Source organism: Carcharodon carcharias, chromosome 19 (genome assembly GCF_017639515.1).
Source record: "Carcharodon carcharias isolate sCarCar2 chromosome 19, sCarCar2.pri, whole genome shotgun sequence".
NCBI lineage: Eukaryota > Metazoa > Chordata > Chondrichthyes > Lamniformes > Lamnidae > Carcharodon > Carcharodon carcharias.
In genome coordinates this window covers 50,777,371-50,798,986 of record NC_054485.1, presented here as the reverse complement: position 1 = coordinate 50,798,986, position 21,616 = coordinate 50,777,371, and the positions used below count along the sequence as shown (strand labels likewise).

At 45.4% G+C, this 21,616-nt stretch overlaps 1 protein-coding gene across 1 annotated transcript in view; it reads right to left on the bottom strand.

Annotated features, from left to right (window-relative positions):
* maneal (mannosidase endo-alpha like) overlaps nt 1-21,193 on the bottom strand; it is a 66,161-nt gene extending 44,968 nt beyond the window's left edge. The window contains exon 1 of the mRNA XM_041213477.1: nt 20,698-21,193. Within this exon, the coding sequence (XP_041069411.1) occupies nt 20,698-21,193 (496 nt within the window). The remainder of the gene's footprint in view (nt 1-20,697) is intronic.
* Nucleotides 21,194-21,616: the final 423 nt, after the last annotated feature.

Below are 21,616 nucleotides of genomic sequence, written 5' to 3'. Positions count from 1 at the left end.
GCTGGTGCCTTGATGGCCACATGTGTGCAATCAATTGCACCCTGAACGTGGGGGAACCCAGCAATCGCTGCAAAGCCTCTGGCTCACTCAGCCTGGCTGGCCTCGTCCGTATGGTAATGAATAAATGCCATTACCCACCTGAACAGAGCTTCTGTCACCGGCTTGATGCAAATGGGGACAGCTGATTGGGATACTTCACACAGATCCCCCACTGAGCCCTGGAAAGAGCCGGAGGCACAGAAGTTGAGGGCCACTGTGACCTACAGAGCCACTGGCATGGGGTGTCCACCCACATAGTTGGAGATGAAGAATGGAGGTCACCATCTCCCTGGAGAGGTGGAGTCTCCTGCGGCATTGCACCTCAGATATATTGAGGTAGCTGCATCGCTGCCTGTAAACCTTGGCAGCGAGATAGTGGCCCTTTCCACCTCGGACTTCCTGTTGGCCCTGCACCCCTTGTGCCTGTGCCTCTCCTCCCACAGGTCACTCCCTTGGAAACTGCAACGGGACACCTGACCTCCTCTCCCTTCTGCTCCTCTCTTCCTCCTCAGAGGAGGTGCCACTAGCAGAGACCATAATCCCCATTACCAGGGTAACAGAAGGCTGTGTGATACCTGGAAGGGTCCACATGATTAAAATTCTCTGGGGACCCTGGAGACACCAATGAGTCCTCAAATGAAGCCTGGAAATGCTAAGACTGAAGCTCAGAATGGAGATGAAGCTGTCAGGTTCAAATAAGCAACCAGCAGCCAACTATCTCCTAAACTCCTCACTACTCACACTGGCAATGCTGCCGACCCTTTTTATCCCACCCTTAGATGAGGTTTTGTTATAAGCGGACTGCTCGGCTGTCTGTTTTGCCTGTGCGATGAGCGTGAAAGCACATAGGCAATGTGAAATTGTGAACGATTGCCTTTTTAATGGCTTTAAGTGGCCTTTTAACCGATGGCGGGTGCGTCTGACCCAAAGATTGCTCGCATGCAGGATGATGTCAGGATTCCTGCCTGACATCATCTAGCGTTATTTCACATCTGTTCAGGTCGGGCGCTCGCCCGTCTGCAAGGCATGAAATTCTGCCCCATGTCTGTGCATCTTACTATGTTGTGTGTTACTGTATCCATGTGTGTTACTGCGTCTGTGTGTGACCATGTCTGCAATGTGTGTTACTGTGTTTGTGTTTGTGACTATGTCTGTGTGTTACTGTATCTGTGTGTGTTAGTGTGTCTGTGTGTGTTACTGTGTCTGTGTGTGACTGTCGTTGTGTGTTACTGTATCTGTGCGTATGATCATGTCTGTGTGTGAGAACGTCTCTGTGTGTGCTACTGTGTCTGTGTGTCACCATATGTGTGTTTGTTACCATGTATGTGCGTGCTACTATGCATGTGACCTTGCCAACGTGTGTTACTGTGTCTGCTTGTGACTGTGTCTGTGTGTGTGACTGTATCTGTTACTGTGCCTGTGTTATTGTGTCTGTTACTTTGCCTGTGTGTGACTGTGTCTGCCCGTGTTACCATGTCCGTGTGTGTCAGTGTCTGTGTGTTATTATGTCTGTGTGTGACTGTCTATTACTGTGCCTGTGTTACTGTTGCTGTGTGTTACTTTGCCTGTGTAACAGGAAGCAGAGAGTAGGCACAAATGGGTCTTTTTTAGGTTGGCAAGGCGCAATGAGTGGTGTGCTACAGGGATCAGTGTTGGGAATTCAACTGTTTACAATTTATATAAATGACTTGGATGAAGGGATTGAAGGTATGGTTTGCTGATGGCACAAGGATAGGTAGGAAAGTAAGTTGTGAAGAGGACATAAGGAGGCCACAAACAGATATAAATAGATAGGTTAAGTGAATAGGTAAAGATCTGGCAAATGGAGTATAATGTGGGAAAATGTGAAATTATCCATTTTGGCAGAAAGAATAAAGAAGAAGCATATTATCTAAATGGTGAGAGATTGCAGAGCTCTGAGGTGCAGAGGGATCTGGGTGTCCTGGTGCATGAATCATAAAAGGCTAGTATGGAGGTACAGCAAGTTTTTAGGAAAGCTAATAGAATGTTAACATTTATTGTGAGGGGAACTGAATACAAAAATAGGGAGGTTATGCTTCAGTTGTGCAGGGCATTAATGAGCCCGCTTTTGGAGTACTGTGTACAGTATTGGTCACCTTATTTAAGGAAGGATGTAAATGCGTTAGATGCAGTTCAGAGAACGTTTACCAGACTAATACCTGGAATGGGTCAGTTGTCTTATGAGTAAAGGTTGGACAGACTAGGCTTGTATCTGCTGGAGTTTAGAAGAGTAAGAGGCAACTTGATTGAAACATGTAAGATCCTGAGGGGTCTTGACAGGGTGAATGTGGAGAGAATATTTCCTCTTTCGGAAGAACCTGGAACTTGGGGTCACTGTTTAAAAATAAGGGGTCACCCATTTAAAACAGAGATGAGGCAAACATTTTTCACTCAGAGGGTCGCGAGTCTTTGGAACTCTCTTCCTGAAAAGGCAGTGGAAGTAGAGTCTTTGAATAATTTTAAGGCAGAGGTGGATAGATTCTTGGTAAGCAAGGGGGTGATAGGTTATTGGGGGTAGGCGGGATGCAGATTTCAGGTTACTATTAGATCAGCCATGATCTTATTAAATGGCGCAGCAGGCTCGAGGGGCTGAATGGCCTACTCCTCCTGCTCCATGTTCATATTTTTGTATGTTCATATGTACCCCTGGGCTCTCCTCCATGATACAGGGGGTGAGCGGGCGCTGAAATCAGCAGCCTGCCTGCCATTTTTAAATTAACGATTAAGGGTCAATTCAGGCTGTTATCAAGCCAATTAACCCTGATAATGAACTATCCATGTCATAAAAGGTTTGGTGTGGCAGGAGTGGGAAGCCAGGTTTTTTTTACCTCAAGTGCTTAAAGGGTGGGAAGGAAGGGAGGATTCACTCTTTGGGAGCTGCCCTCTGCAGATTGCGTGGTGGCCCATCTTAGGTTGAACTCCTCCTTCTTTCTGACCCGGTCCCTCCTTTAAACCCCACTGCACCTCTCCCTAACCTAACCAAACTCTCCCAGCTCAAGACCCTGGACTTACCTGTTCCGGGGATCCAAGGCCTTGGGTCCTTTCTTCCCCTGCATTCGCGGCAGTGGCCACTGTTGCCTTCCTGGTGCTGCCGGAACTGATGGAGCTGCCGACAAATCGGATTGGCTGGCAGCTGCAGAAGGTGGTAGAATGAGGGGCAGAAGTTCCACTTGGCCCTTATTAGTCTGTCCCGCAATGCTTCATGGATTATGGAGCAGGTTGGTGTGGAGCATGTAGGCTCCACATTGACATGGTTTCCAGGAAGTATGCAATCTGTTTCCCCCCAACCCCTCTACTGTATTATTCAACCCCGATGTATTTGATCCCACTTTTTTGCCTTGGTGCCCATTTTTCTTGACCATTCTTCTGTGAAGTGCTTTGGGACATCATTCTATGTTAAACCACTACACAAATGCATGTTGTTTTTGCTTGACATTAGTAACAAATATATTGAAACGTTCTTTGCCCATTAGTTTAACAAATGTGTCAATCCATTTACATTAAAGGCTGTTTTAAAACAGCAGATGAAGTTCATATTAAGATGCTTATCATTAATATTACACAGGGAGTTTTCAACTTTCATGTAACAAACATAAAAAGGATGCATTTAGCAGCACCTGCCATGTCCCCAGGATGTCCCAAAGTGCTTTACAGCCATTTAAGTAGGTTTTTTTTAGCAGTATACTCACTATTGTAATTTAGGAAAAATAGCAACCAACTTGCTCACAGTAAACTCCCACAAACCGCGATGAGTAACTGGATGATCTGGTGTTGTGATATTGTTTGGGGGATGAATATTGGCCAAGGCTCCAGGGAGAAATCTCTGATCTTCTTCAAAATAGTGCCATGGGATCTTTTATAGTCACCTGAGAGGGCAGGTAGAGCCTCAGTTTAATGGCCTATCTGGAAGACAGCTTCTCCAACTGTGCATCACTCCATCAGTACTGCACCGAAATGTTAGCCTGCATTATGTACTCAAACTTTTGGAGTGAGGCTTGATCCCACAAACGTCTGACTCAGAGGCAAGTGTGCTAGCACTGAGCCATGGCTGACACAGCTCCATACTGGAAGACATATGGAATTGATGGCTATTTTCCCCTCTGAAGTTGAAGCAATTTCTTCAGTGGTCTAACAAAAAAATAGCATTAACACTCTCCGCATCTTAGTAAACAGAGGGATGGTGAATTAATTTCCTTTGGACTCCCTGGGGAATGGCCTGCTTAGATTAATACTTAACGATCAAGAATTGGGAATCAATCTGTGCCACAGAGCCAGGAAAGATAGAAGCAACAGGTATTAGTCACAGAGGAGACATTTACCTGCAAGTCGAAAGTGTTGGGGGAATTTCCTTGAAGCTGCTCCCTCTATAACTCCTTCAGAAGTGTGGTAAAATTAAGGCTTCTGGTGATACTATGGTGACAGAATGGCAGCAGCTTTGAGGCAATCTATTGTCTCAGAGCAACCATTTTAGTTTTCAGGAAAGAGCTTGGAATCCATTTCAGAATTGGGTCACCACGACTTTCAAAAGCACTTAATCATACATCGTACATAAAAAATATATGCGTGCATGAGAAACCCATCTCTAATGGTATGAAAACTCTATGCTTATAGCACATTATGAGCTACATTATGGGTATCAAATGAAGAGAAATTCTTTATGCCACAAATTGTTATGATGGAGAGTGCATTGCCTGAAAGGGGAGTGGAAGCAAATGGCTTCTATTTGTTCTGTATGATCACACCAACTTACATTGGTGTATATATGGTGGATACATTTGCTACTTGGTGTATATTTCTGTATTCATGTACTTGTGATTCTATTTTTCAGGCACTATCAGGAGATGTCTGGGTGTAAGATTACTTCTGCTTAAACTTTTGTTCTTTTTTCTGCCTTAACCTACCTTGAATTAGTAGTCTTCAGTAATTCTCCCTGCAGGTGGATTTGCTCTGATCAGTCTTCCTGTAAGTGCTTGTACGAATGCTAATCCATTCTGTACTAGGGTACCGCACTAAATTATGGGAGTTCCATACCCATCACTCTTGCTGTCCTATTATTTCTACGTTACGGTGTGCACTGACTCCTCCAGGAGTCCATTTGACAGCGGAAAATTTGGACTTGAAGAGGTGTGAAATGAAATCCCATTCTTTGGCATGCTGCCTGAAGTAATCTTTTACAAACTGTATCCCATTAGGTATTTCATGTCTGGAGAAAATTGGTTTCATGCAATTTATCACCATTTTGCAAGTGACGTTGTGCAGTTTACTCACCTCTGGGTAAATGGAATAGTAATTAGTCACAAGTGAGCAGTCTTTCCCTTGCCAAGTGAACAAAACAGGACTGACACTCTTGTACTGTTGATTTGAGCTTCAATGGTTTAGTCTATATTTTAGACAATGATCAATGTCCTGAATTGTTCTGGATGAAAACAGGACCCCCTAAACCCAATTTTTATGTTTCTCTTCGCTTGTATGCCCTCATGAATCTTTTGCTGATATTTTTTGCATGGTCTCACTTGCATAATTCCATCTTTTACTATTAATTCCTCTTTCCAAGTCTAATAGTTTTTCATGTCTTGTTTTACGTGTGCCCATCCTTCATTATTGTTTACTTCAGTATAACAAAGGACCTATTCCTTTCATTCTGAGTTCTGATTAGCTTCTACAATATCTACAATAGCCATTAGCCATGCAGTACTGTCGAAGGGTCATGAGTACTCGAAACGTCAACTCTTTTCTTCTCCGCCGATGCTGCCAGACCTACTGAGTTTTTCCAGGTAATTCTGTTTTTGTTATGCAGTACCCTCGTCTGTTTTAACATTTGCATTCTAGTCTACTGCTCTTGGTGCTGGATCAGTGCTGCACTTAAAATTTGCCCAGTATGTGTGATACCTTCACTTTTGCCACCTAATATTGTTGCAGGGTCTTTTCAAGACTAATGTTGGAGCCATTACAGGCTGAATGAACTTTCACAGGAAGATGCTAAGATTAACAGCTTGTTCTCGATCTCTGGATATCTTAAATCTGTACCGGTGAATTAATGCCATAAATCACACTTTTGCAGTGACTTATTCCACCGGTGATGCATCACTTGGAATCTTTATTGGCTTTTCAGGATCATAGAACTTTGGAACCAGTTTTTACCTGAGCATTTCCTTTTATGGTTTGCCACATTTCTTCCTGCTTATTCAAAACACTGCTTCCTATATTCTAACTCATTCACCCATTGTCCCAGTGCTTGCTGATCATCATTGGTTCCCTGGCTTCAGTTTTAAAATTCTTATTCCACTGTTCCATTCATGGTCTCGGCCCACTCTATCTCTGTAACTTCACGCAGCTTTATAACTCTGAGAAATCTGCGTTTCCCCAGTTCTCGCCTCTTGTGCATTTCTCACATCCCTCACCCAATACTTGGCAGCTATGCTTCCACCCACATAGGGCCTTGGCTCTGAAATTGCCTCCTTAGGTCCGCTTCTTGACTTCTCTCTCCTCCTTTAAAACTCTCCATAAAAGCTATCTCTGTGGCCACCTGTCCTAATGTCTCTTTTGGCTCAATGTTTTTTGTTTTAACTTGATTACACTTCTGTGAAGCACTTTTACTAGATTAAAGGCACTATATAAATGAGAGTTGTTGTTGTAAAAGAACTAGCTCCATTCAGCAGTATTTTCTCGCAGCTTTGCAAAATATGATACATTTTTCTCCTTTGAAAATTTGACGTGAATGTGCTAGTTGATCGATAATGCCTAGGAACTTCCCCACATCTCTCTTGTTGGTGGAGTTAGTATGGATAGTGTAGTACTTGTAAGACTTTCACATTGCCAGATTGAACATTGTCACCAGCGGTGATGTCAGCAACAAACTCAGCTCAGGGGCTCCAAGTAGATATTTATCTCTGAATTTTATGTCGATTCTTCCGATAACTTTAAGTATCTTCTGATCTTTATGTTCCCCTTTGGATGAACACTGCATCATTTTGCCATCCATTAGTGTTTAGATAGGGTTAATCTGCTCTGTGTGTTAAGAGTGGTTTAACTACAAACTTCCAGAATGATGTCAAAGGGCAGTCATAATTATAATTACCTCTTATAAGAAGTACTGTAAATGCCGAAACATGAAACATGCTTCATTCAGTTTCAGTTGCCAGAATGGATCTGACTTGCTGCGGTATCTTGCAATAGCAAACTAGGCTACAATCTCATTTTAAATTCGAAGCTTGTGGTTTTCCCTTTTACTGGGCTGGATTTTCATCCTCGAGGCAGGTAGCGAGAGTTGGGATAATTCTTGGCTCAGGCCCACCCGCCTTGTGAGAAAGTGCCAGGAAAAACGGGATTTTCATTGTTGGGGGCAGGGGGTGGGGTGGTCGGGTGCAAACTGCAGTCGGGCCAGCCGACCTGGGAAAGCATTCGGAGGCAGCCTCAGGGGCTGCTGGGTGCTGAGGCAGTTCTGTTTAAAAGGCATGCCTCGGTGCTGTGGGATTTTGTCCCAGTTCTGAAAAAAGTAAGGCCCTCTAGCCCTCACACCCCACACACTCCCTATGCCCCATCCATGCCACCTCATGCCCCAAACAGCCCCTCATGACTCCCCATGCTGAGATACGGTTCCCACCACTCCCTATGGTCCCTCATGCCCCCATGCCAAGCCATGGCACTTGCATGCCCATTCACCCACTATACACAGTATAGATCCAATGAATCCTATAGTGACAATAGTATATATAAAAAAAGCTTTAAAAAACAGTCATTTACTGATAACTTTCAATTTTCTTAAAAAAACTCCTTTTTACTATGGGCCAATGCAAGTTTCAATTATCCACCCTCTTTATAGTATCAATATCTGAAACTGCATGCATTTGAAACCTCTTTATCTTGTGTAAATGAACATTGTGCAATTGACAGAAGAGATCAGAGAGCCAGAGCTGTCAATAAAGCAATGTTTTCCCTAAGGCTTGGCTGAGAGCCCAGAAACTCATTAGAGCACTGAAACACCTGAGCCCCAGGGAAAACATTGCTTGATTGCCAGTTCTGGCTCTCTGATCCAGCATGACCATCCAGTGCAGTACTGAGGAAGTACTACACTCTAGTTAGGTGCTATATTTCAGATAAGACATCAAACCAAGGCCCTATGGACCCTCGGGTGGATGTAAAAGATCCCATAGCACTATTTCAAAGACAAGCAGGGGAGTTCTCCGTACTGTCCTAGCTGAAATGCATCTCTTGACCAATATCACAAAACCAGATTATTGGATCATTGTTACATAGCTGTTTGTGGGATCTTGCTTTGTGCAAATTGGCTATCATATTTCCTGAAACAGTGAACACTTCAAAAAGTGCTTTGGGATGCCCTGTGTTCATGAAAAGCACTATATAAATTCAAGTCTTTTGTTTCTATGTTATGTAAGCAACTCACCTACTTTGCATGAGTTAAGTCTGTTCTCAAGAATTTTTTCTTCTTCATTCAAATGAAATGTGCATCACTGGAATGCCTAGTACTAGTTGCCCATTCCTAATTGCTATCGAGAAGGTGTTGGTGAGCTGCCTTCTTGAAAACAACTGAGTAATTTGCTAGGTCACTTCTGAGGGCAGCTAAAAGTTAACCAGATTACTTTGGCCTGGAGTTACACATAGGTCTGACCGGGTAAGGACAACAAATTTCTTTCTCTCAAGTGAACCAGATAGGTTTTTATAATGATGCAGATATTTCACAATCACCATTACTGAGACTAGTTTTTAATTCCAGATGTATTTAATTAACTAAACTTAAATCCCCCTAGCTATTATGGTGGAATTTGAACCCCAGTTTCTGGATCATTAGTTCAGGCGTCTGTATTAGTAGTCCAGTAAAATAAACACTATGATACCATAGCCCCAATCTATTGTTGGCTGAATCTGTAATCTGCTGTAATCTTGCCCAGGCAATGCATTCACCTGGGCTCCATTATTTAATTTGAATACTGTAGTGTAATGCTTTTAGTACTGCCAGCGGCTCTTGTTCACTTGCCTTTCAACTGCTACACTAAAGTAAAGTTTCTCCAATGACCTATATTCTCCATAGATTGTACTTGATTTTTCTTGTTCTGTGATTTGCAATCATAAACTGTTACAGCATAGAGACAATGTACAAGCCACATAGTCGAACCCCACTCTCAAACTCACTTCCCATTCCCTTTCACATTCCTCTTTCTCTGCTGTCCTTTAACAGAATTTATGTTGTGGTTCTTGCTTCAACAATGATTTGTGGCAGAAAATTCCAAAGCTTAACTATGCTCCGTGTGAAGGTCTTTTTACTGATCTCACTATTTAATTATTTTTGAGATTATTTTAAATTTGGGCATTGTTTGTGGGTTCTACCCCAAGTTGTCATCCTTCTCTGTGCCATAGCTAGACAATGTTGGACACTCTATCAACTATTATAATTCATTGCTCATTTACAGAGTAAGGGAAGAATCTGGGGTCAGTCTCTACTTAACATAGGTTGATTCACAAAGCCCAAAAGCACAGACTTCCTTTCCCTTCTCTCCACACTGGTGGAAACCAGTTCTTTTATATACTTGAGAATAATGCCCTACCCTTTCCCCCAGTTAGTAACAGCTGCTCTCACTTACAACTAGAGCATGCACTTCATTATGACAGGATTGCAACATTAACATCAACAACTTCAGACTCTGGCCGGTTCTTCGGTGCTGGGAGCAGGCCAGAATGGAAGTGGGCAACCCCAAAAAAAAGTAGCACTGACGCTTTGTGAGCTGATCTGCCGCTTCCATTCCTGGCTCAGGTGATTTTCGTGAAATTGGGAGGAGGGCAGGCTAGTGAACTCGCCTACAGTCACTATCAGGCCAGTTGAGACACTTAAAGAGCTCATTAAGAGCTTGCCTTTGAATCTTTTCCAAATTCTCACTGGGCTGGGCCGCATTCAGGAGCTGTCCAATGTTGATCAGCTGAAGAATGGCGAGAACAGGGTCGGCTGCATTTTGAATGGAGGAGATCAACTGATAAGTGACAATGAAGAGGCTCGATGGAGCAGACCCATCACAGAAAAATTTAAAAATATTTCAACAGATTCTCAGGTTCCTACCCTATCCTGGGTTCCAGGCCTCTATCTGTCTTCTGATATGTGAAAAGTTTGCACTCTCCATTTTTCAAATTTAAAAATTATCAAACAGCAGTCACAACAATGGTTGCCTAAGCAAGTCAGAACATGCTCTTTTCAGTGACTCACTTCTTTTCTTGCCTCCCTCCAGCCACCAATTAGCCGGCAAATCTGTTCCCGGCCCAAATGACAGCTCTCCACCAAAACGCTGATAAGTTTCTACATCTTGTCAGGGATGGGTTTCAGCCGTGGAAATGAACCTGCTTCTTGATTCCTGCCTCCATCACAAATATCCGGAGACTGGGCTTTTCTGAACTGCCTCCATCTGAATCCTCCTTCTTCCCTGGGGGGATGATCACCCACTTTTCTTTTTCTGTGTCTCACTATTTCTCCCAAGTTGTAATGTGATTGCCTCCTGTAATGTTTGCTGTAGAAACCCAACCTCCCACAATACAGTATAAAACGACTCAAATTGTTTCTTGAGTTCAGTAACTTGGAGCTCAGGTGAGTTTACCTGGAGACATTTCTTACAACTGTGACTGCCCTGGACCCTCAAAGTTTCTAGAAACTCCCGTATCATGCAAGTTCCGTATGTTCCGTATACTATTGGATTTCACTATCCTGTAATAATAAATGGGTTAAAGGTCATTTCAAACCAGTTCTGAATTCCAATTCAGGCCAAACTCCTAATACTTACTCTGTCGTCTTTTTACTCTGAGGCCCTCTTGCCTCTTCCTTGTCCAATACACTTAGATATAATATAATAATACAATATAATACAGTATACAATATCTCGATGCAATACACTTCAACTTAACTTTAAAAATGAATTGGAAATATGTTTGAAAGGGAAAGGGTGGAGAAGATGAATTGGCTAACTCTTTCAAAAGCTGGCACAGGCATGATGGGCCAAATGGCCTCCTTCTGCACTGTATGAACCTACAAATCAATCTTCTTAAATCAACATGTTTAGCACACACAACCAAACCCCCACTTCCAAGTTGCCAATCACACCCAGCCATTAGTAATACTTCCATGTCTCATTAATGGTTAGCTTCTTAGTCAAACTAGCCCAGATAATTGGTAACTACAACAAAAACAAAAATAGCTGGAAAAACTCAGCAAGTCTGACAGCAACTGCGGAGAGGAATGCAGTTAACATTTCGAGTCTGTATCACTTCATCAGAACTAAGGAGAAATAGAAATGAGATGAGGGGGATGGGACAGGTAGAGCTGGATAGAGAGCCAGTGATAGGTGGAGGCAAAGAAGAGATTGCCAAGGACAAAGGGGTGTTGACAGTGGTGATATTAGCTAAGGAATGTGCTAATGGTGACATTAAGGGTAGAAAGCACGACGAGCAAGTGACAGATAGCCCTAGTGGGAGTGGGGTAGGGGGAAGGGATTGAAATGGCTAAAAGGTGGAGATAAAACAGTGAATGGAAATACATTTAAAAATAATAGAAATAGGTGGGAAAAGAAAAACATATATATAAAGAAAATATATATATAGAAAAAAATATAAGTTATTGGAAAAAGGGGGATTGGAAAGGGGGTGGGGATGGAGGTGAGAGGTCATGATCTGAAGTTGTTGAACTCAATGTTACGTCTGGAAGGCTGCAAAATGCCTAATCGGAAGATGATCTTTTCATTGAGAACGGTCAGCGTGACATCAGTCATCTCAATTTCTCTGCTCCTCTCACCTACTCTAACCTGTCTCCTTCTGAACTTGCCGGACTCCATTCTCTCAGGTCTAACCCTGACTTTGTCATCAAACCCGCTGACAAGGGTGGTGCTGTTGTCTGACGCACTGACCTCTACCTCGCTGAGGCTGAGCGTCAACTCGCAGACACTTCCACCTACCTCCCCAGGACCATGACCCCACCACTGAACATCAAGCTATTGTTTCCAGGACTGTCACTGACCTTATCCCCTCTGGAGATCTTCCCTACACAGCTTCTAACCTCATGGTCTCCCAATCTTGGACAGCCCGCTTCTACCTCCTGCCCAAAATCCACAAACAGGACTGTCCTGGCAGACCGATCTTGTCAGCCTGTTCCTGCCCCACGGAACTCATTTCTTGCTATCTTGACTCCATTTTCTCTCCCCTTGTCCAGTGTCTTCCCACCTACATCTGCGATTCCTCTGATGCCCTACATCATATCAACAATTTCCGGTTCTCTGGCCCCAACTGCCTCCTCTTCACCATGGACGTCCAATCCTTCTACACCTCCATCCCCCACTGGAATGGTCTGACGGCTCTCCGCTTCTTCCTTGAACAGAGGCACGAATAATCCCCATCCACCACCACTCTCCTCCGTCTGGCTGAACTTGTTCTCTCACTGAACAATTTCTCCTTAAACTCCTCTCACTTCCCCCAAATAAAAGGTATGGCTATGGGTACCTGCATGGGCCCCAGTTATGCCTGTCTCTTTATGGGGTATGTGGAACATTCCTTGTTCCAGTCCTACTCAGGTCCCCTCCCACAACTCTTTCTCTGGTACATCGATGATTGCTTTGGTGCCGCTTCATGCTCTCATCTGGACCTGGAAAAATTTATTAATTTTGCTTCCAATTTCCACCCCTCCATCATTTTCACATGGTCCATCACTAACACTTCCCTTCCCTTCCTTGACCACTCTGTCTCAATTTCTGGTGATAGACTGTCCACCAATATTCATTACAAGCCTACTGACTCCCACAGCTACCTCGACTACAGCTGCTCACAACCCGCTTCCTGTAAGGACTCCATCCCATTCTCTCAGTTCCTTTGCCTCCGTCGCATCTGTTCCGATGATGCCACTTTCAAAAACAGTTCCTCTGACATGAATTCCTTCTTCCTTAACCAAGCTTTCCCATCCACGTTGGTTGACAGGGCCCTCAACCGTGTTTGGTCCATCTCCCGCGCATTTGCCCTCACACCTTCCTCTCCCTCCCAGAACCACGATAGGGTTCCCTTTGTCCTCACTTATTACCCCACCAGCCTCCGCATTCAAAGGATCATCCTCCGCCATTTCCGCCAACTCCAGCATGATGCCACCACCAAACACATCTTCCCTTCACCCACCCTGTCAGCATTCCGTAGGGACCGTTCCCTCCGGGACACCCTGGTCCACTCCTCCATCACCCCCTACACCTCAAACCCTCCCATGCAACCACAGACGGTGCGATACCTGCCCCTTTACTTCCCCCCTCCTCACCGTCCAAGGGTCCAAACACTCCTTTCAAGTGAAGCTGCACTTCACCTGCACTTCCCTCAACTTGGTCTACTGCATTCACTGCTCCCAATGCGGTCTCCTCTACATTGGAGAGACCAAACGCAGACTGGGTGACCGCTTTGGGGAACACCTTCGGTCTGTCTGCATGACCCAGACCTACCTGTTGCTTGCCATTTCAACACACCACCCTGCTCTCATGCCCACATGTCCGTCCTTGGCCTGCTGCAATGTTCCAGTGAAGCTCAACGCAAACTGGAGGAACAGCACCTCATCTTCTGATTAGGCACTTTACAGCCTTCCGGACTTAACATTGAGTTCAACAACTTCAGATCATGAACTCTCTCCTCCATCCCCACCCTTTTCCGATCCCCCTTTTCCTAATAACTTATATTTTTTTCTATATATATATTTTCTTTACATATATATTTTTATTTTCCCACCTATTTCTATTATTTTTAAATATATTTCCATTCAATGTTTTATCTCCACCTTTTAGCCCATTTCGATCCCTTCCCCCTACCCCACCCTGACTTGGGATATCTGTCACTTGCTTGTCCTGCTTTCTACCCTTAATGTCACCATTAGCACATTCCCTAGCTAATATCACCACTGTCAACACCCCTTTGTCCTTTTGTCTATGACATCATTGACAATCTCTTCTTAGCCTTCACCTATCACTGGCCCTCTATCCAGCTCTACCTGTCCCACCCCCCCTCAACCAGCTTATATTTCATTTCATTTCTGTTTCTCCTTAGCTCTGATGAAGAATCATATGGACTCGAAATGTTAACTGTATTCCTCTCCGCAGATGCTGTCAGACTTGCTGAGTTTATCCAGCTATCTTTGTTTTTGTTTCAGATTTCCAGCATCCGTAGTATTTTGTTTTTTATCTTAGTTGGTAACTACAATTGTTTTGGAAAATAATTATGCTTTGGTAGTTTGCCATTTACTCATTGAACTTTTGGATCTATACTGATCCATCCATACCATACCATCCACACAAATTTCTCTTAGTTCCTTTTCCCGAAGGTGGGTAGCATTTATGATTACTGTTCATTTAAGCTCATTTTACAATTTATAGCACAGAAGGTTTTTTTTTTCTTAGTTCACAGCTCCTGATAAGCTAAGGCCTTGTTTCACTGGCAGCTCTTTTCTCAGACAATTATCTGGAACACCACAAACTGTGATTCTGTTAGTTCGTGGGTTTGACAGTCTGTCCTTCAGGCATATACTGATCCCATTTTCTGCACACATCAAAAATCAGCAATTCTTTATAAGTTACATTTTGTTTAGGATTGTAGCAACTCACTGGTACATCCAGTATCAGATTCTCTCTTCAAAGTTGAAATTATTATATTTGCTGGTTCTCTAATTTGTAGGGAAATGGATGTTTTCATTTTACTTTTATCATGCCCTTTGTTGGTTGTGATTTACACATCACACAGTTGTTTGATCAAGGCTCTGCAAGATTTACTGTCACAAAAAGGCTTGATGGAGGATGCACGCTCTCCATTTAACATATCTTGCCTGTGACTGCACCAGGCTCCCTTATGTCAATTACTGACTAGTTTTTCACTCAATTTTCCCTTTCATTCTGAGGCCCTGATGCTCTATTGTTTCATAGGCCAGAATTTTGACTTCAGCGGGCGGGAACGGTTGGTGGGCCCAGGAGCGGGTGGGAAATGGCCCGCCGCCTGCGATTGACCCCCGAGCGCGATTTCACACTGGTGGGCCAATCGAGGCCCGCCGAGCATGAAAGGCTTGAGGTGCAGGCAGAGGCAGGGAACGCCCAGTGCACCTGCAGTCAGAGGACTGCTGGAAACCAGGACAATGCTGAGTCGAAGGCAGATGATGTGCCTCTGGAGTCGTCCATTAGGCGGCAGATGCTGGATGTCCAGCGAGGTGTGTGGCAGGATTTGGCGGAGACCCATGAGGGTGTGCGTGCCATGGCCTCCGTTATGGAAGAGTCCATCCGGAGCATCAGCATTGCGTTGACCCTCATGGTCGAGCGCACTGCCTCCTCCATTGAGAGAGTGGCAACTCTCATGGAGAGGCAGCTCCAGGAACGCAATCAGGGTTCCCCGGGGGCGGTTGTGCTCAGACCTGCAAGCCCTCACACAGGCAATGACCTCAGGTGGTCAGTGTCAGTGTGGGAGATGGATAAGGCACCCAGGATCCAAACTAGGTGCCTGCCCACCATTAGTGAGCAGGGAGGTCCAGAACACCCTCACGTTGGTGCACAAGCTGCCTGTCATCTCTGCGGTCTCCTCTCAGGGTACTTTGGATGACAACAGCAGCTCCTCTGCCCCTCTGGTAATGACCATGGCATCTGATGTGGCTGTGATGACTGGGGAGATGCCAGCAGTGGAACTGGCCGCTCCCTCCCAGGCAGGGCCAGCACAGACGGCAGCCCTGGCATGAGGTGGTAGCGCGTATTTGGCAGCTTAGTTGAAGGAACATTGGATCAAGGTGTCCCTGCCTCCCCGGAGGTTACAGGGGTCTGCCTCCACACCCTCAGTGTTCTCCTCACCATGCTCCTCTCTTGACTCACTACTGGATTCATCCTCTGTGGCCTGTGCAGCTATGTCAACATCCTCTTCCTCCAGTGGGTCCCCACTTGCCAGACTGTGGAGAGTGCAACATGCAACCACTATCAGTGACACCGGCTCTGAGGGGTATGGTAGTGCTCCCCCTGAATGGTCCAGGCATCAGAAACGCATCTTCAGAAGACCTATGGCCCTGTCTTTCACTGCCCTTGTGGAGGCATGACTCCTATTATAACGCTGCTCTGCCTTTGATCTTGGGTGGCAGAGAATTGTCATGAGCTACCTTTTCAACAGGTAGCCCTTGTCACCCAGCAGCCATCCATCCAGTCAGGCTGGAGCACTGAAGAGTCTCGGCGCCCGGGAGTGTCTCCAAATATACGGGTCAAGGGAGCTGCCAGTGTACTTTGCACAGATTGTAGAATATGCAGCATATGATCGTACATTATCTGCATGACAAAGGCAGCCGGCTGACCTGCTGGCACCCTGATGGCCAAATGTATGCACTCGATTGCATCCTGGACGCAGGGGTACCCAGCAATTGCTGCAAAGCCTCTGGCTCGCTCAGCCTGGCTGGCCTTATCTGTATGGAAATGGATGAAAGTCAAGACCTGCCTGAACAGAGCTTCTGTCACCAGCTTGACGCAATTGTGGACAGCTGACTGGGAGACTCCACACAGATCCCCCACTGACCGCTGCAAAGAGCCAGAGACACAGATGTTGAGGGCCACTGTCACCTTCAGAGCCACTGGCATGGGGTGTCCACCCAATCAGTTGGAGGTGATCTCGGGTCCAAACATCTGATAAATGGAGGTCACAGTCTCCCTGGAGAGGCGGAGTCTCCTTCGGCATTGCACCTTGGACATATTGAGATAGCTACATTGCTGTCTGTAAACCCTGGCAGCAGGATAGTGACGTTTTCTGTGGCCTCTTCTGCCTCGTATTGCCAGCTGGCCCTGCGTCTCCTGTGCCTGCGCCTCTTGTCCCATAGGTCGCTCCACTGGAAGCTGCATTGGGACACCTGGCCTCCTCTCCCTTCTGCCCCTCTTCCTCAGAGGAGGAGGTGCCACCAGCAGAGACCACAATCCCCATTACCAGGGTAAGGGAAGGCTGTCTGATGGCTGGAAGGGCCTACACGGTCTGAATTCTCCGGGGTCCTTGGAGACACCAAGGAGTCCTGAAATGAAGCCTGGAAATGCTAACTATGGAGCCCCGAACAGAGATGAAGTTGTCATATACCAATAAGTCACCAGCAGCAAACTATTCACCAAACTCCTCACTACTCACAGTGGCAATGTGGCTGACCCTGTTTATCCTGCCCGTGGATGAGGTTTTTGAAATTGTCGGCTGGCCGCCTGCCCGTTTTGCCTGTGCAATGAGCGCAAAATTGCACGGGCAATGAAACATTGGCATCAATGGACTTTTTAATGGCCTTAACTGGCCCCTTAATTAATGGTTAGCGCGGCTCCGGCACATGTGTGTGCCTACCAAGCAAAATATCGTGCAAGTGCGCGATGACATCGGGACACTCACCCGACGCCATCGCACCCCATTTTACACTCGAGCGTGTCGGGCACGCACCCATACAGCGAGTGAAAAGTTCTGCCCCACTGTTTTCAGGAATCCAAGCATTGAACGCATGTAGGGAGATCTGGAACAAAAGCAAAATACTGTGGTTAATGGAAATCCGAAGTAAAAACAAAAGTGCTGGAAAAGCTTAGCAGGTCTGGCAGCATCAGTGGAGAGGGGAAACCGAGCTAACATTTCGAGTCCAATTTGACTCGTCTTTGGGACTGGGGGGTCTGGATCTTATTATGGGTTTTACGCAATTTCGCATTCAGCAGCCACAGCGTCTGCTTACAAATTTTGTCATGCAGACTTCTTAAGATGCTCCAACCATTTGCAGAATTGCAATCTTGGTGCCACATTGACTATTATTAAGTCAACGTCTATAAATTCTCTTTCAAATCAAATATCAAGACATTTCCAAAATGAGTACTGGATTGTTTAAGCTTTTAACTCCTTGCACTCGTGAAAATCATGGCACAAAAGCAAAATACTGTGGATGCTGGTAATCTGAAACAAAAACAGCAAATGCTGGAAATACTCAGCAGCTCTGGCCGCAGCTGCGGGGAAAGGAACAGAGCTAACATTTCAGGTCAATGACCTTCAATCGGAACTGAGAAAAATGAGAAATGCAATAGGGTTTAAGCATGTGAAAGGGGAGGGAGGGTGGTGAAAAGAACGAAAGGGAAGGCCTGTGACAGCAGAGGTTAAATAACAAAAGAGCTGGTGGAGCAGGGCCAAAGGGAGTAGTATTGGAACAAGTAAAGGAACAATTGATGTGTCTGGAGGAGGTGTGAATGGTAGAATGCGGAGCATCTGCTATCTGAGAGCAAAAACAAAGGAAAAATTAGACTGAAACCAAAAACTGCAGAGGAAAAGGAAACAAAATGGAGGCAGAGATTACAGTCTGAAATTGTTGAACACAGTATTGAATTTGGAGGGCTGAAGATAGGCATTATCGAGGGCCCGCTCCTGATAGCTCTTTTTCCTCAACTAAGGAATTCCCCACCCCCGACCCCAAGGCTAACAGGGCCTCAGACATGCCCGTCCTCTTTCCTGCACTTTTGATCTCGTCCTTTCCCCTCCCCCTCTGAACCTTGATAGGATTCCCCTTGACCTCGCCTTCCACCCCACCAGCCTCAGGATTCAATGGATCATCCTCCACTATTTCCCCACATTCAGCATGATGCCATCGCCAAACACATCTACCTCTCCCCTCCCCTTTTAGCATTCTGAAGGGACACATCCCAACATGATGCCCTGGTCAAGCTTCTCAGTCACTCCCAATACCCCCTTCATCCTTTCCCATGGCATCTTCACTTGCACGTGCAGAGATGAAACACCTGCCTTTTTACTTGCTCTCTCCTCCCTTACCAAGGCCCCAAACACTCCTTCCAGGTGAAATGGCAATTTGTGTCTAGTTTTTTTCAATTTAGTATACAGTATTCACAATGCAGCCTGCTCTACAATGGCGGGGGGGGGGGGGGGGGGGGGCGCCCAAACACAGATTGAGCGACTATTTTGCAGGACACCTCCGTTCAGTCTGCAAGCATGACCTTGCGCTTCCAGTCGCCTGTCATTTAATTTTCCAAAACAAAAACAGAATTACCTGGAAAAACTCAGCAGGTCTGGCAGCATCGGCGGAGAAGAAAAGAGTTGACGTTTCGAGTCCTCATGACCCTTCGACAGAACTTGACAGTCCCAGTTCTGTCGAAGGGTCATGAGGACTCGAAACGTCAACTCTTTTCTTCTCCGCCGATGCTGCCAGACCTGCTGAGTTTTTCCAGGTAAATCTGTTTTTGTTTTGGATTTCCAGCATCCGCAGTTTTTTTGTTTTTATATTAATTTTCCACATTGCTGTTATGCTTGCCTCTCTGTTCTCAGCCTCCTGCAGTGAAACTCAACGTAAGCTCAAAGAACAGCATTTCATCCTTTGGTTAGACACTCTATAATGTTCTAGACTCAATGTTGAGTTCAACAATTTCTGACTATAATCTTTGCCTCCATTTTGTTTCCTTTCTCTGCAGGTTTTGGTTTTAGTCTTCTTGTTCCCATGTTTTTGCTTTCGGACCAGCAGCTGTTCATCATTCTGCCAGTCAGGACACGTCTTTTGTCTCTTTACTTGTTCCATTACCACTCCCTTTAGCCCTGCACCACCAGCTCTTTTGTTATTTAATCTCTCCTGTCTTCCACCCTATCATTGGTCTTCTCTTTTGTTCTTTTTCCACCTTCCGCCACACCCCCGCCACCACTTTCATTTGCTTAAGACTATCACATTTCTAACTTTCCTCAGTTCTGACACAAAGTCATTGACCTGAAATGTTAACTCTGCCTCTCACTCCACAGACGCTACCTGGCCTGCTGAGGAAGTCCAGCATTTTCTAATTTCATTTGAAAAACATTGTCGGACCTTTACTCTTCTTCAGAGTTAGCAAAGCTCACCTCATTGCTAAGAGACTTTAACCTCCGCAGTTACATTTGTGATCAAACTCTGCAACAAAAACCTTGATTATGTTTCTTTAAGGCACAACAGGGAATAAACCTGTGTAAAATGTGGTGCTAGAGGGTTAAACCTGAGTGATGCTTATCTGTAGCCATTATTATGTTATGCCCATTCTGTATATACTCACATGTTATACATTGATATTATACATACAATGCACAAACAATACACAATACACATACATACAATACTCAAGGCTCGAATTAGAGCATTTGAAATGAAAGGATTCAGATGGATATTACGTGTGTCATGGAGGGCCAAGGGGACAAACCAGTGGGTGCTCCAGAAAGGTGGTGTTAAGAGGAACTTGTTTGAGGCAGTGATACTAAGGAAGCTGACATATTTTGGACACTTGATGTGTGCAGGAGGGGAGTGTTTGGAAAAAAAGGAGGCAATGCAAGGCAAGGCACCTGGCAAATGTGCACAAGGGAGACCTAAAATGGCATGGATGGATAATCTCAGAACATGGACTGGCCTCTCTATGGGGCAGGCAGTGGAGAATAGAAATCAGAGGAAAAAGATTGTACGTAGTGCGGCCAACCCTTGGAGCAAGGACGGGTGAAAGACAAAACACCGAATTTATATAATAATGCATCTTTAAAATTGCACGCACATCATATCACTTTTTAAGAATTTAGTTTGGTTCACTCCAGTGTGCAAGGTCATTGTTAAAATATTGGCGAGCATTTAACACAGTCTCACTGTAATGCTTGCAGACTCCTTACCTACGGCTGCAGATCGAAGTTGTCTCATATGCTCCTCTATGATATGGGGATCCCGGGAGCTGTAGGGTCCCAGTTCAGGGTAAAAGCTGGAGCCAATGTCCTCAGGAGGGTTGTGCCTGCCTTTAGGGTAACTCGCCGCCACTTTGGGGTCCCAGTGAGGCACTAGCAGGTGATCCCAGTGCACGAACCTCCCGTCGAAGCGGGGGTTGCCATACCAGCCGTAGTAAAAGATGTGGATGTCGTAGTTTGTGGGAGGGTAACCTGCCAGGTGGGCGGCGTTCGCCTTGGTCACGGTGGGGGGAAGCATCAAGATGGCTTTGACCGAGATGGGCCGCCTGCTGTCCACTCGCTCCGCAAAGGGCAACCTGTGAAGTCCAGGGCCAAGCTCTCCGAAGCCATCGGTCGGTTTCAGTGTCTTCAAACCCATCATAGTGCCGAAAATGAAGAGTGTGAAGAGAGATAAGGCGATGCAGGTTTTTCTGCGGAATCTGGCCATGATCTCTCAAATCAGTCTTTTGTTGCTCTATTTTTTCTTTTATTTCAAAAAAATATATATTTAGAACAAAAAGAGAAAGACGCCTCGGTTTAAATCCACCAATCTATGCTCCATATGCACTCTCATCGTTCTGGCGATACATAACATTCAGTCAAATAGCTTTCCACAAACCCACATAAATCCAGGTCCTTGGGTCAGTGACAGTCTCAACATCCCCACAACCTCTCGTTTCTCCCCCCTCCTCTCCTGTTCTCTCCCCCCGCCCCCCTTGCCCTTCTTCAATATGTGGATGGAGCTATTAGTATAAAGGATGCTCTTAATGCAAGCTGTACCTTCCAGGGAGGCCGCCGATCAAATGCAATCTGCAAAGGGATCGTCAGTCACACACGCACACCAAAAAAAAAAATCTCCCCAACCCCGAGA